The 13,993-nt window shown below is 41.9% G+C and overlaps 1 protein-coding gene across 3 annotated transcripts in view; it reads right to left on the reverse strand.

Annotated features, from left to right (window-relative positions):
- ttc28 (tetratricopeptide repeat domain 28) overlaps nt 1–13,993 on the reverse strand; it is a 91,378-nt gene that overhangs the window by 75,963 nt on the left and 1,422 nt on the right. For 2 of the 3 annotated variants that reach the window (XM_018697109.2, XM_018697101.2), the window contains exon 2: nt 8,121–8,483. In XM_018697109.2, the coding sequence (XP_018552625.1) occupies nt 8,121–8,483 (363 nt within the window). Of the gene's footprint in view, nt 1–8,120; nt 8,484–9,341; nt 9,455–13,993 lie in introns of those variants that run through there. The other variant, XM_018697117.2, reaches the window with a different exon arrangement.

Genomic DNA, 13,993 nt, shown 5'->3' on the forward strand with positions numbered 1-13,993 from the left:
TTGCATCATATACAATCAGTCCTGTTGCTACTGACATAACGTTCTGCACTGATGCTAACACCTCATAAGTTCCTGTTTTCCAGAAGTTGCACCCTTCGTATGAATTCCTGCCAGTGACCTCTTTATCAGTTTGAATGATCACTGTGCTGATGTAATGTTCTCCTGGTGGAAACAGTGGGATCACTGGCCAACACTGTAACCTTGATGCTTTTACACCATAATGAAGAGATGAAGAGTCCAGTTGATAAATGACAAGACTGACTGACTTATCAGATTTATGCTGCTGTTTAATTATTTTAAGTGTATCTCATAAAAAGGAGAGTCTGAGCCCGGATGTGAACCCCGCTTGAATTACACACTCTCCCATCACATTCACAAAACTCTTTGAAGCTCAAACCCAACCCCCGCCCGCCCCCACACACACCCACACACACTTCACAGGAGTCCTAAATATGTGATTGTTCATTAACCTCAACCTCTTGTCTGGAAATAGCAACATACACCCCATTATTAGTGAGTCATTCCCCCTGCTGTTTATCTCTCCTCTCTTCTTTCTGTTTTGTCTTTCAGCTTCATTACTCAGAGGCCGCTCTCTTCCAAAGGCACTGAAGGGGAACCAGGAAATCCCAAGACCTATGACAAGGACGACGAATCCCAAAGCAAAGCACGGAGCGATGTGCAGAGGATAATTCTGCTTTATCACAAATTGGATCTTTTTTTCTGTAATGTCAATCAGCTGTTCCCCCATGACTTCTTCATTGATCTTTGGACATATGATCTATTATCTAGAGCCAGCAGCATATCTAAATCTTTCATGGTTACCAGAGGAGAAACCCTAATCTTCAGTGATTCCCTCATTTTTCTCCGAGTTCAGATTTGAGTGGAGGCGACAACTTTAAAATTAATTGGCACAAAATTAGTTTCAATACTCATCATCAATCATCACATACTTTGATCAATGGCCAAACTCCTGCAGAAATGATGACATTCCCACTTTGTGTTTCATGCTACTTAGCGAATATTAGCATGCTAACATGCTAAACTAAGATGGTGAACATGGTAAATTATACCTGCATCAGCACTATAGCACTGTCATGTTAGCATTCTGCACTTAGCTCAAAGCAACACTGTGCCTAAGTACAGTTGTTAGCATAGCTCACTCAGCTGACTGCTACTTAAATACTGTGCATTTATGCTAACACCAAAAACATGCTACATGATGAAAACATGCTAAAATAAGATTTTAAAGCTATATTTTTATTTAGGGGTTCATATATGGGTAACTAAGTCATGACTGATACAGGATCTGAACCCCCAGGCTCCTGAGTTAAAGTCCTGTATTACCCAGTCATCCACTACAACCTCCTGTTTGTGTACTCTGTGGCTCTTTATACCTCCTCACCTGACGTCCTAAAGCTTTCTGGCAGAGAGCCCTGAAGGCAAACGTCTTTACTACTGTGTGAAAAAGAAGCAGCATAGTAATACGCAGGTAAAAACAGTGCACTAATGAACGAGATTCATTCTTAGCATATCTGTAGATACCGCGCTCTCTGCAGCACACGCACTTAAAATGCAGGTTTTGTGTCAACGTTTTGTTTACATCTTGATTTCTGCTGCATGCTGATGTTAGCATCCAGCTCAAAGCCTTGCTATTTCTAAGTGTGGTCTCACAGAGCTGCTAGCACAGCTGTAGACTCAAAGACTTTTTGTAGCTGGGTCAATCGTTTACATCTCGTTCTAAGCAAAGTAAACAACGTCTGTAGAGTCAGACCAACAGTTTCTCCAGACTGTTGGGAGCTGCTCATGCTCTGGTCAATTGGTGCTTGAAGCTGAGACATAAATCTTTACCCTCTGACATTCATTTTCACTCAATCACACTCTGATAGCAGTCACACCACGCCATGTTCAAGTCACTCTTTCATTATCTCCCGCTGCTGTTATCTTTCTCCTTCCTCTGCAATTCTCTTTGCATGGACAGCCGAGGCACCAGACTGTGAGCAAGAAAGATGTACGCAGAGGGAGGATAAAGGATGGGTAAAAAAAAAAAAGAGAGAGAAGATTCCAGTAGCTCGGGACGGTTGCTGAGACAGCAGAGTTTGGGCGAGTCTGGCTGTGTGTGAGCAGATGTCTTACAGCAGTGTGTGAACCAACACTGCAAGCAGAGAAGCAGGAGTGTATCTCCAGATTAATACCAGACAATTAGGCCCACTTCACTTCTAGGCAAAATCAAAACTCATTACACTCTGCAGGCGAGAGGAGGACTGTGTGTGTGTGAGACAGAGCGAGCAGCAGGTTATTTGCTGATGTGCACTTTTCTCCAAACATGTTATCAAATTCACTTACAGATGTGAAGCTGTGAGATACAGCAGCTTCATCTGGAGCTGCTGCTAATGGGAGCGATAAGGTGTAGGAGAGGAAGTGAAGAGGAAACAGCAGAGAGGAGACGGCGTCATTATTTAAATCTAGACACTTAAAGAGCGATAGGTGGTCTTTTACACTTCCACAAGGTGACACAGCAGCTATTAAAGCAAACGCTGTCTCCTATCTCTGCAGCGCTGGGTCACATGGATGGTGCACGCTTGTGTGAGCTGCAAAGCCTCATGTGATGTGGGTCATGAGAGAAGCTGTTAACAAAGGAAAAGTTGTGTTCGGGCTCCCAGTGGTTGTGACCAGGCTTTTTCCCCGTACGTCAGTGCTGCACTCTAGTGGCTGCATCAAAAATCAGCGATTTGATCACATCCTGTTACTTTCAATACGACACATTAGAACAGGTTTGGTGTTGCTTTATTTTGCAGATCCTTAAACTCCTGGAAGTTTCCTGGAAAGAAGTGTGCAATTTGGAGCTAATTATAGGGTGTAAAGCAAGAAAAGTGATGTTTGATACAGCACTGATCAGGTTTTCACTATAATTAGCCAGTATTCACCTCCAATTCATTTAATCCAACCGAAGGTATTTCCACTGAGGATGGGGAACAGTGAGTGATTTGCTTCACCCTCTGACTGGAGGAGGTTTTATCTGCAGCCTGAGAAGAGGAGCTGCAAACTTCTCTGCATGTTTTTCCACCAACTAAAAAGAGGCTATCGAACATCAGTAACACGGTGAAGAACATGCATTTCTATTGCACTACTTCTAATTTAGAAACCCTGTTAAGTAATTACATGACTGGCCTGACTTTTCTGAGACCAAACCAAAACCTTTCATTTTAACTAACTGCTGCGTAACCTGGAGAATCTTTAACGCAGCTGAAATGTCTCTACAGGCCAGTATATAATGATGACTGAACATTTAGTTTAAATGGAGCACTTCTTTCAAGGAAGTCAACAAGCACTTATAAAATCAACACAACTAACTGAAAGTAAATGAGTGTCTTTGAACTTCGTCTCTACTTTAAATAGTACCAAATTACACAGAGTTCTTTCCAGGACACTTTCTGGAAAATTATTATGAAATTACACATCCTTAAAATAAAGCTTTTTTTCTTTCATTGCAACAACAGAAATATCCAATATGATCCCTGTCTCCTTCCGTACAAACAGATTCTTCTTCTAAAGCCAAAAACAGATCATTGCCACAGATTTACAGAGGTTGTTTGTGTCAGGATCAGATTGTTCAGTACTGACAGACCTTCTGTGCTTATGGTATTTATTTATTTTAACAGGGGGTCATTTTTCTTCACACAGCTCCATTTCAATCATGAAGAAGAATGAATTCACGAAAATCCCCCAAAAAAGAAAAAACACAAAAAAGCTATGGTGTTTTATCTCTAAAAATGATTAGGTAATTGTTCATTCACCAAATGACTCCAGGTTATTTTCTGGATTAATTGATTGGTCATATTATCTATAAAATGTCAGAAAATAGTGATCAGGTCCTGCAGGGCTGCAGCTAGCAATTATTTCTTTTTTTTTTTATTTTTCAGATGCTTTATTTTGTCAAATAGTCGTAAAATGTTTAATTAAACAACTACAACTGTTGCCGATTCATTGTTAGTAGATTTGCTGCTTGATTAAACAGTTAATTGTTGAATCTCAGAGTTCAAGGTGACGTCTTTAAATGACGTGTTTTGTCCTTGTTTGCACACGATAAACTCACATCTAAGAGGCTGGTACCAACACATTTTTGGCATCTTTTTCTTGAGAACAATAAATCAATTATCAGAAGAGTTGCCTAAGAGACTAATCACTGCAGCTCTAATTCTTTGGAGAGTTCTGAAAACAACATAAAAGAACAACTAAATCCAGTGGGAACATCCTGTTCACATTACACTGTTATTTAACAACAGTGAAAAATGTGAAGGCGATCCAGAGACAGAGAGCAGTGTTGTTTTGTGTACAGAAGGTAACCTAAGTGGAGCACACAGAGTGAAATATCTCCCTGTTCGAGACTCGCTCTCCTCACATGGTCTGCAGTAAGTCCTGGATTACCCTACTGACCCAGACTGAGTTCTCCATGACACAATTTCGGATACAGCGCAAACTCAGCAGAGAACATTACCATCACATCAACACGGCCCCGGGTCAAGTCATGGGATCTTAAATTTGTCCAACCAGGGAGGAACCCAAACATGAGGAAATTGAATCTTTTCCCTGGGTTAGATCACGTTATAATATAAACCCTGTCATGTGGGGAAACCTTCCTAAACAGGCCATTTTAGGTCCCGAGGCCCGCTGGAAGAAACGGGACTCTGTGCTTTCTCTGCACGTATGTCAGTAATATTTTTGCAGCGTGTGGTTGCAGAGTAGTTTCTTAATGACAGGGGAAGCCTGAGCGGTGCGGGGCCAGCTCCACGGCCTTCTGCGTAAACAGGCGTAGCTGGCTGCCATCTGGTTGGCTTCCACTTCAGAGCGGAGAGCCCGGCGAACGCTTGCTGATGATCTGCACTGATTCCAGCAACTAACTCCCACAGCAGAATATTTAGGACCAGTTTAGGACATCATCTAACTTCCAGCCACATGATTAAAGCCTCAGTTCACCCAAAAAACATATTTTCTCGCTTATTTTTACAAGGTGTCTACACGTACAGAGTTAGGTTTTGACATATTTGTCTCTGAGGTTTCTGCCTGCACTCTAGTGTGATGAAGGTGAAGGGGAATTTTGTTTGCAGTATTCACAACACTGAAAAAATTCAACATCATTATCGCTCTCCAAAAACAGTGACCCCGTTTCTGTGGATAATCCAAAGAACAGGCTGTCAGCAGTTTTCATGGGGACTAGTTCTTCAGTGGAAATTAGCTCCGATGAAAAGTGTTCCCAGAGAGGTCTGTGAATTAATTTGAGCAACCAAAAACAGCAACTAACAATTATTCATGACACCAATTAATCTGACTATTAATTCCTTGATAAATCTATTAATTATTTGCTCTCTAAATGTAAATAATATAAAGGAAAAGCCAAAGATATTCAGTGTGCAGTGAAGCAGAAAGAATCAGCGCTAAGAAGAAAATGAAGTTTGAATATCTACATCTCCATGACACCTGGACAACCTGTCAAAAGCTCCAGAGCAGCTACTAAATTGACCTTGTGGTGAGACAGTTTTATCAGCTTATAACCTTTGGTTACCTCACCCTAAACTGCTGTGCCTCTGTCCTCTTTTCTGGGACATATAGAGAGCCAAACAGACGTCTTCATTTGTGGGACCAAGAAGTAAAGCAGTTTGTGTGGAGAGGCAAAAGTTTCCCAGACTCCTACAGGCTTAAGGATCTGAATAAATGCACCTGTGTGGGGGTAAAAAGCCTCTTTGAAAGCGCCCTAATAACTCCACAAAAACACACAGGGTGAGTGTGCGGATGACAGCAAACATTCATACACAAAACAGTCAGGTCTGTTGGAGAAAAAAACAAAGGAGTCGAAAAGAAAGGCTCTCGCTCCTGCGGCACTTTTACTTATGTGATGTGACTTCATTTGAATCACAAAGAAACAAAAGGCTTTCTCAAAGCTCTGCGCTGAATGCAACGGCATAAAAGATAAAGCTGCGCAAGAACGACAAGAAAACAACATCAAAATGCAAAGAAGTTTTGTTATTCTGTGGCGTGTTGTTATCCAGATAAGCACACAAACGTATGCGACTTTTGACCAGTTACACCCCTCTGTTCCCATGACCGAGTCGCTATTTTTTGTGTGTGATACGGTGAGTGTGTGTGTTTGAGCCTGTTGTGCCAACAGAAAAGTCGACGGGGGCAGCAACGGGACAAACTGTGGGAGGCAAACAGAGGAGAAGAAAAGAAGAGAGAAGAGAGCAAAGCCGACTGGGTGACGAGCAGAAAGAGAGAACTCAAGCAGAAGTAAACGTCCCTCTCAGAGAGACTCTCTCTTATTGGTAGTTCATTAGTCTTGACCTTGCCTTTGACCCACGGCGAATGCTGCAGCAAGCCCGCTGCTATGACACCGCCACTATACAAGCCACACAGACACACACATACACACACACAAAGGAATGCCGCTTCTGTTATTGTCTTCAAGTGCCAAACTCGGGCCAAGGCCTAGCCATGGTTTCAAAAACAAAATAGCAGCCGTGCGAAGCTCTCTCACTCACACACACACTGACATATACACACCCAAACACCACTTCCGTCCATTCTCTCGCACAGAGAAAGGAAGTAGAGTCGAGCTGGCCGGGCCCCAGCTGTCCAGACGGAGGTAGCCTGGCAAACCCCCGTCTCCTGCCTGCCTACTTCCCACTCTGAATGGCTTTAAAAGACTCTCTGAGCCCTCACCATCCTTCACTTCCTTCACTGCTCGCTGTGCTGGTGCATGTAAAAGGCCACTTCATGTGTAAACAGGCAGTTTCCAGCCATTCGTTTAGCTGGTAAATGTGCTGGAAATGTGAAGAACACTGCACGTTTTAATACGACTCATTCTCTCTCACACATCACTGCACCTGCCTCGTACCACTGGAAATTAAAACTGTGTAGTAATGTAACTTCACAGGCAGTAAAAGTAAAATCATCTTGGCAGATACAGTTTAATATAGATATACACTCAGTTACACCCAGCTAAAACTAATACAGTCTGATCAAACAGTCCTGTGATAAGTCCTCTCTTCATGAGGGCTATGAAGTCCAGCTTTTGTTGAAACAGTTTTAGAGATGTTACAGGCTGGTGTTTCTATTGTTTCTATTGTTTCTAATGTCACATCATGTTGTGAGTGTTTTTAGGAATGACGAGTGAGAAGCAGGAGAACAAGACAACTGACAGCTGCCATCAAGTCTTAAACATGGGAATCTTTCCCATTGTTACCTTTCCTCCCATGACGTAAACAAGCCAAAATGTCCAGAGTGACAATGCAAGAAGCAGCCGACATGATGTCACACAGTGTTTACTTCTTACCTACATCTGAACTTTATTATTTGCCTTCCTCTAATGATGTACAGTCAGAGAACGAACCGATTCATCAGCAACAACAAACACTCGTCTCCTTGTTTGGCCCTCTATCACCATCGCTGTCATCTCTCTGCATCTCCTTACACCAGCATATTTACAGGGATATCTCATTATGCTGAGTTATATGTGTGTGCTGTCCTTTTCAAATGCACTTGTCAAACAAAGAAAGGACTATACAGCACAAGCTTAACATTACGCTATAAAAGCACAACATGGGGACTGCGGCGTCTAAATAGCAGGCTTGTGTTCAGCTGCCGTACACCGGTAACAATCAAAACTTCAGCAAAACAAGCGGTCTGACAGGATCTGGGAAGGAAAGAGGGGAAATAAAGACTTGGTTCTTTCTGTGCAGCCAATTAAAGATTGTCAGAGCTGACTTGGCCAACCACAGGAAAAAAGCATAAGATTATTTCCAGCAACAGGTGATCAAAGATAAATCAGAATCCTGACCTGAACATGAACTCCTGACAAACAAAAGGAAGTCATCTGAGAGGGTAACGTATTGATTACAGGGGTTTATAATTAGCTGTGTTTCCACCACTCCCTATATACATAAATATAGCATTAGTGAGAGTCAGGGAAGTGAAGAGCCCATTCATACATCCGTCAAACATCCATCTAACCATCCACTTAATGGATACATCCACTCTTCTGCTACATAAAATCCATTTCCCGCTTTTAGCTGCAGCGCTTCTCATGCGGAGAGTGTGATTTAGCAGCAAGGGCTCAGACCTCTTACCTTGGGCCATTTGGGGTTGATGAGACGTGCTTTGATTGCGTCGTCCAGAGCGGTGCTGTACTGGCCCAGTCTGAGATAGGCAGCCGAGCGGTTACTGTACAGGATACAGTTCTGGGGGTCAGCAGTCAGGGCCTCGGTGTAGAGACACACAGCCAGAGCGTACTCCCCCTGCTGGCAGGCCTGGTTACTGCGACGCACGCGCTCCAGGAATTCAGCTTTGCTCAGGCCAGGTGGGGTGTAGGCAGGAGGTCGTTCTGCTCTTTTCAACGTCGGCGCTGAGGGGATCACAGGGGACGAAGAGGAGGAGGAGGATGAAGGAGGGTTGGTGGTCCTGCTGGTGGAGCGAGAACCAAACAGGGAGAACTGAGGAGCAGAGCAGGAAGGAGAGTGGGACAAGGAGAGAGATGAAATGATCATTCAATCAGCCACAGAAAATTAATCAGCAACTATTTTATTAATCACAAATCAAAAACATTCTCTGATATTTGAGGATTTGCTGCTTTTCTCTGACTCATATCATTGTTACATGAACATCTTTGGTTCTTGCATCTGAAGACCTCACCACAGATTCTAGGACAATTCTGTTTCCATCACCTTATTCTGCTTAATTAATTAATTAATTAATCAATGAAGAAAATAATTGGCAGATCAATCAATAATGAAAAGAATTGTTAATTGCAGCCACATTTGTTGCTTATGCACAAATACCAAGAAGGCCAACATGAAGACAATAAATGATGTAATGATTATTCAGATTATTACCAACACAGTGATGTTTAGAATACAAAATATGAGTAAATGTATTTAGTTACAGTTACATTTTTAAACCAACAGATTATCTAAAAAGATTACGTTTTTTAAATTTCAAATTATTCGCTGAAATTTGTTGTTGTATTTGCTACCTAGCTAGCTAACTACTTAGCCGAATCGCTAGCCGACCGCAGATTAGCCTGTTAGCACAGAAGCTAGCTTGTTAAGCAGGTGTAGCTAACAAACGAATCACCAAGTTTAAACCAGCCAATTTACATCATACATGATCTGTACTGTGTGTTTGATCAGTTACTTCTATCCAATAACGTTTATATACCTACCTAAACGTCTGGGAACTTTTATAACAACCGTTGGGGAACTACAACCTTTTTGTTACGTGAGCTAGCTTCCTCGCTCTGTGCAGCACTGAAGATTTACATTATTTTTGAACATGACTGAGCTATGACCAACCATCTGAATGTCCGCCAGCTGTGTTTGCGCTGTTTACATTTCGTGGCGGCGGCCTGTCACTGGAAAAACATCACCGCAGAGTCACGAAGTAAGACACGACTTGGTAGCGGGCTTTTAATTTGAAACGACGGTTACAGGAAGTGGAGACAATGGTGACATCCGGTCAACCAAAGAGCAAAATGATAATCTTCATTAGATTAATAAAAGGATACAAACGTCAAATCATGTCATCTCCCAGAACTAAACTGTACAACGAGACGTTTGTAAGACTGAGATAAAGTTTCATTTTAGATTTTTATGCTTTTATTTCTTCCTTTTCTGCCATGTTGGCAGCGTGGGGGTGATAATGTCTCTCAGTCCACCACTTTTATCCAGACTGAAACATCTCCATAACTATTTGATGGATTGCCTTGAAATTTTGTACAGACATTCATGGTCCCCGAAGGAGGAATCAGACTGACTTTGATGATCCTCTGACTTGTTATCCAGCACCACTGTGAGGTTGACATTTGTGGTTTTGAGTGATTCATCTTCGTCAGCAACTTGAATGAATTGACACTCAGGATGATTTGTGATCATATTGGTGGACCCCAATCACCATGTCACTAAAAAGGTCAGAGTTATCAGACGAGATAGTGTTGGAGAAATAAAAATAAGTTTCCGCAGACAAAGGAAATGTGCTTTTTTACATAAGTCGTAACAAACAACTTCTTGCAAACAGAATTCTCCCCAAAACAACACAGAAACTGCAGCAGCCTCATTTGCATGATATGATACTGTAGTTACTGGCAAATGGGACACCAAACTGCTGCGTGCACTCTTCTCTTCTGTTTCGGTGGTAACGGCTCAAATTCCTCAGAGAGATGGAGGGAGAGAGGAGGAAAGTCAGACAGAGACTCAGACAGTCAGATGAGGCTTCTGTTCTTCTCGTTCGTTTCCGTCACACCCGCTGAAACTTGTGTGTAAAATGTGCGCGCTGAGGTTAGCTCTCTGTAGCTTTAACATTGAAACACTGCCTCCCTCCCTGATCTGGTGTTTCCAAATTTGTCCTTTCACCAGAGCTTACACCAAGGCCTTCATTATATCTCTCTATTCCCCTCTCTCTCTCACACACACAAACACACACTGAAATGTTTGGATACAAGCTTCAAATATGCAGACTGGAGGGATTCCTAAAACTTGCAAATGCATCACCCAAATGCTTTGAGTGAGAGGCAAAAAAATGCATAAAGTTGTTTGGAAGTGCACTGATAATTCATTTGAAAAAAACAGAAGAAAACGTCAGGAGAAAAACAAAAACAAAGTTTGGCAGACTCACACTGGCATGCATCTCCTCTGTAGGTTTGGGAAACTAAACTGCTATTTTTGTACCATTATGATGGTTAGCACCTACAAAAAGTTTGGCTATATTACAGTCGCTTTCAAATGCTAAAGGACAACGCAGGTATTTTTGAACCTGGGCCCAGCCACTGCAAAATACTGCTGCAATGTAATCCATCCAATCATCCACTGAAGTGCTTGTTTTTGCCACTGACAGGCTCAGTGTCTGACAACATGATGGATAAAATCCCTACAGAGACAGAGCTTTTTATTAAAGAGGAAGATCCTTTTTGTTTCATTAGAAACATCTCTATATATCAGTACCAGACTCCATTGACAAAAACAGGGATTTTACTGAGCAGAACACAGGAGCTGCTGATGTTTCTAAAGGTGTGAGGTGTGTTCACAGTGATTTTACCCCGATCTGCTCTGAAGACGATCAGAGCCGCCCTGATAAATATTAAATATGTTCAGTTCAGTTCTGTTGTGTGGGGGGGACACCGAGGCGAGCCGAGCTCACAGGTCCAGACTCTGGTTGTTGGTGGTGAATCTGTTAGTGTGTGGTGTGGCTCTGTTGGTCTTCTCTCTGCACATCACACACTATAAGAACACAACTGTGAAATCTGACATTATTTGCTGCTTCTGTTGGTTTCAAAGAACCAGAGTCAAACTCCACTCTGTCATTTCCAGGTTTCACGTTGACTCTGACTCACCAACGTGTCGTCAGCTCTTACAAACAGAGCGTCCTGAACAGTTCGTACTCAGGTGATCCCACACAACACCGCAGAGACGTCATACTTCTGTTTAAACACAGTAAATAACAGTAAATACAACCTACTCAGTAAAGTAAACTGTGCGACTGCAAAAGTCCACATTAAATTATTTTTCTTCATGTGCTCTACTAACTGTATTTCCAGTTCAGCAGTAATAGGCTTAGAGATTTACGCCCCAGTTCCATACACATGATATGTGGCCTTCCTTGTTTATTTCTGCAAACACGGCCCTGGTAACATGTTAAACAAGCTCTGCTTTATACCACATTTGTCACATTTGAACATTCATGAACAGCGATGGTAAACCAGGGAGAATGGCTGAAAAACAGGCTCTGTCAGAGGACTGTGAATTGTGGAAATGTGCTCAGTGGATTGAGCATCACTGTGTCGTGGTCGTCCTCAGGGCTGTGACTAACACAGACGACACTGAAGTCGTGCTGTCTTCATCATGTTTCTGGAGAATTTAGGGCTTTTAATCACCTTGAGGGAGTTTACTGTTTGCTGTTTCTACTATTTTTAGACTCTTAAGCCAAAATATATATATAATAGCACTTTGCTCCCAGTGTGGAGACGGCTTTGAAACAGTATTTAGATTTTTATATTGGGAAATAAATGAGTCTGGAGAGAACTACGTATTAAAAAAAGTGGAAAGTCTGAGAAAGAAGACTTTAGTTATACGAGTTGTTCATATGCAGAAGAATTTCCTTCATAGATCAGCTTTAAATTGAGGTTAATGTTGCTCAGAGGGTTGTTTGTGCCTCACGAGCAAAACGACAGAGAAATGTTCAGGTGAAGTTGTTTGCATGTAATCATGTTCAGTGAAAATCTATTGTTATTACACAAATGTATGTTGTTATGAAGCTGATGCAAAGTAACACATAAACCTAAGACTAGAATTAAAATTTGTGCAGGTGTATTAAAAACAAAAACATTCTGACTTCTGCTGGGGGTCTCGGTTCTGTCTTCCCCTACTGCGATACGAGTTTGTGGACACTTGCATCCTGGTTTCAGTCTTGGTTTCAGAACCCTACTTTAGAATAATTAGAATAATCAGTTCCACTCAGAAAAGAACATTAACGCATTAAACACATTAGGAAATATTTATATATAATAAAGATCACGTTAAAACAACTGCCTGTTGTCTTTATGTCAATCTGATGATAATCTATCTTTAACTGAGCTCAGCCTTTTTCAGACCACATGTGCTGTGGGCTACTGTGTGTGTGCAATCTGCTTCATCAGGGTGTAATGTCACCTGTCTGTGGCAGCTTATCAATGCTGCTGCCACACACACACACACACACACACACACACAACTAGTTGACAAGTCGACAGCAGCACCAAGTCATTCAGCACAACGTCTCCACTGACAGTTTGTTATCGCAAGTGTCACTGCTGACATGTGTATCTGCTGGTTTGAGCGCTACAGCACACACACACACACACACACACACACACACACACACACACACGGAAACACAAATATACACACAAATCAAAGAAAAAATGTTGGTGTGTGTGAACAGGAGTTTGCACAGGAAAGAGTTCAAGTTGGAGGAACAACACACACACTCTCACACACACTCACACACACATGCATAAAGGACAAAAAAAGACAGGAACACAACATGAATATCCTGTGTAAGTCCTTCCAAGACTGCACACACACACACACACACACACACACACACACACACACACACATTCTCTTCCCCTGTCTCCTGTCTTACTACTCCCAGCCCCCTTTTTTCAGTCCAGGTCAAAGGGAGTACATTCCTGGAGAACAACACAGACACAGACATAAACTGAGGCTGAATACCTGAGGAGAGGAAAGTGTGTCCCTGAACATGAGACTTTGTTCTTTTAATATCAGTCATGTTGTGGTTGAAGCATCAGACAGCAGGTTGTTATTAACTGCGGTCATTTATACAGTGTGTGAAGCAGTGATACCGGACGTTAGCTGAAGACAAAGCAGCTAAATTTACTGCATGTATCTGTACGTAGTCAGTTTAAGTGGTTTTCTTGTTGAAGCGATGTGATGGCTCCACAGTGTCTGAGAGACAGAATCACAGCCTGACACATCACAGTGGATTAGACAGAATATTCATCTGCAAATATTCTGATAATCAATTAAATGTTACAGTCGTTTCTTAAACAAAAAGACTCTGTCGTCTTTTCTGCTTCCAGCTTCTCAGATGTGCGTTATTAACTTTCCTCTGTGATACAGGAAACTAAAGGGATTGAATAAAGATCTAAAACAGACAGAACTATTTATTAATCCTGAAAACAACGTGTAGATGAATAGATTAGAAAATATTTGACAATGAGAGTGGGCGTGCTGATCCTGTCAGTGCCCTCTGGTGGACAAACTGAACTGATTCATCCTTTAGTTTAACAAGAAAATAAACTATCCACTGTATGTTCAACAGCCCGAGGTGACGTCTTCCAGTGTAGTTCTTTGTCCCACCGACAATCAATACTCAAAGATAATCAATTCACTGTGATTTAAAACGGAGAAAAGCAGCTGATGATCGAACTGCAGCAGTTTTGGGTTGAGAA

Source organism: Lates calcarifer, linkage group LG9 (genome assembly GCF_001640805.2).
Source record: "Lates calcarifer isolate ASB-BC8 linkage group LG9, TLL_Latcal_v3, whole genome shotgun sequence".
NCBI classification, from domain to species: domain Eukaryota; kingdom Metazoa; phylum Chordata; class Actinopteri; family Centropomidae; genus Lates; species Lates calcarifer.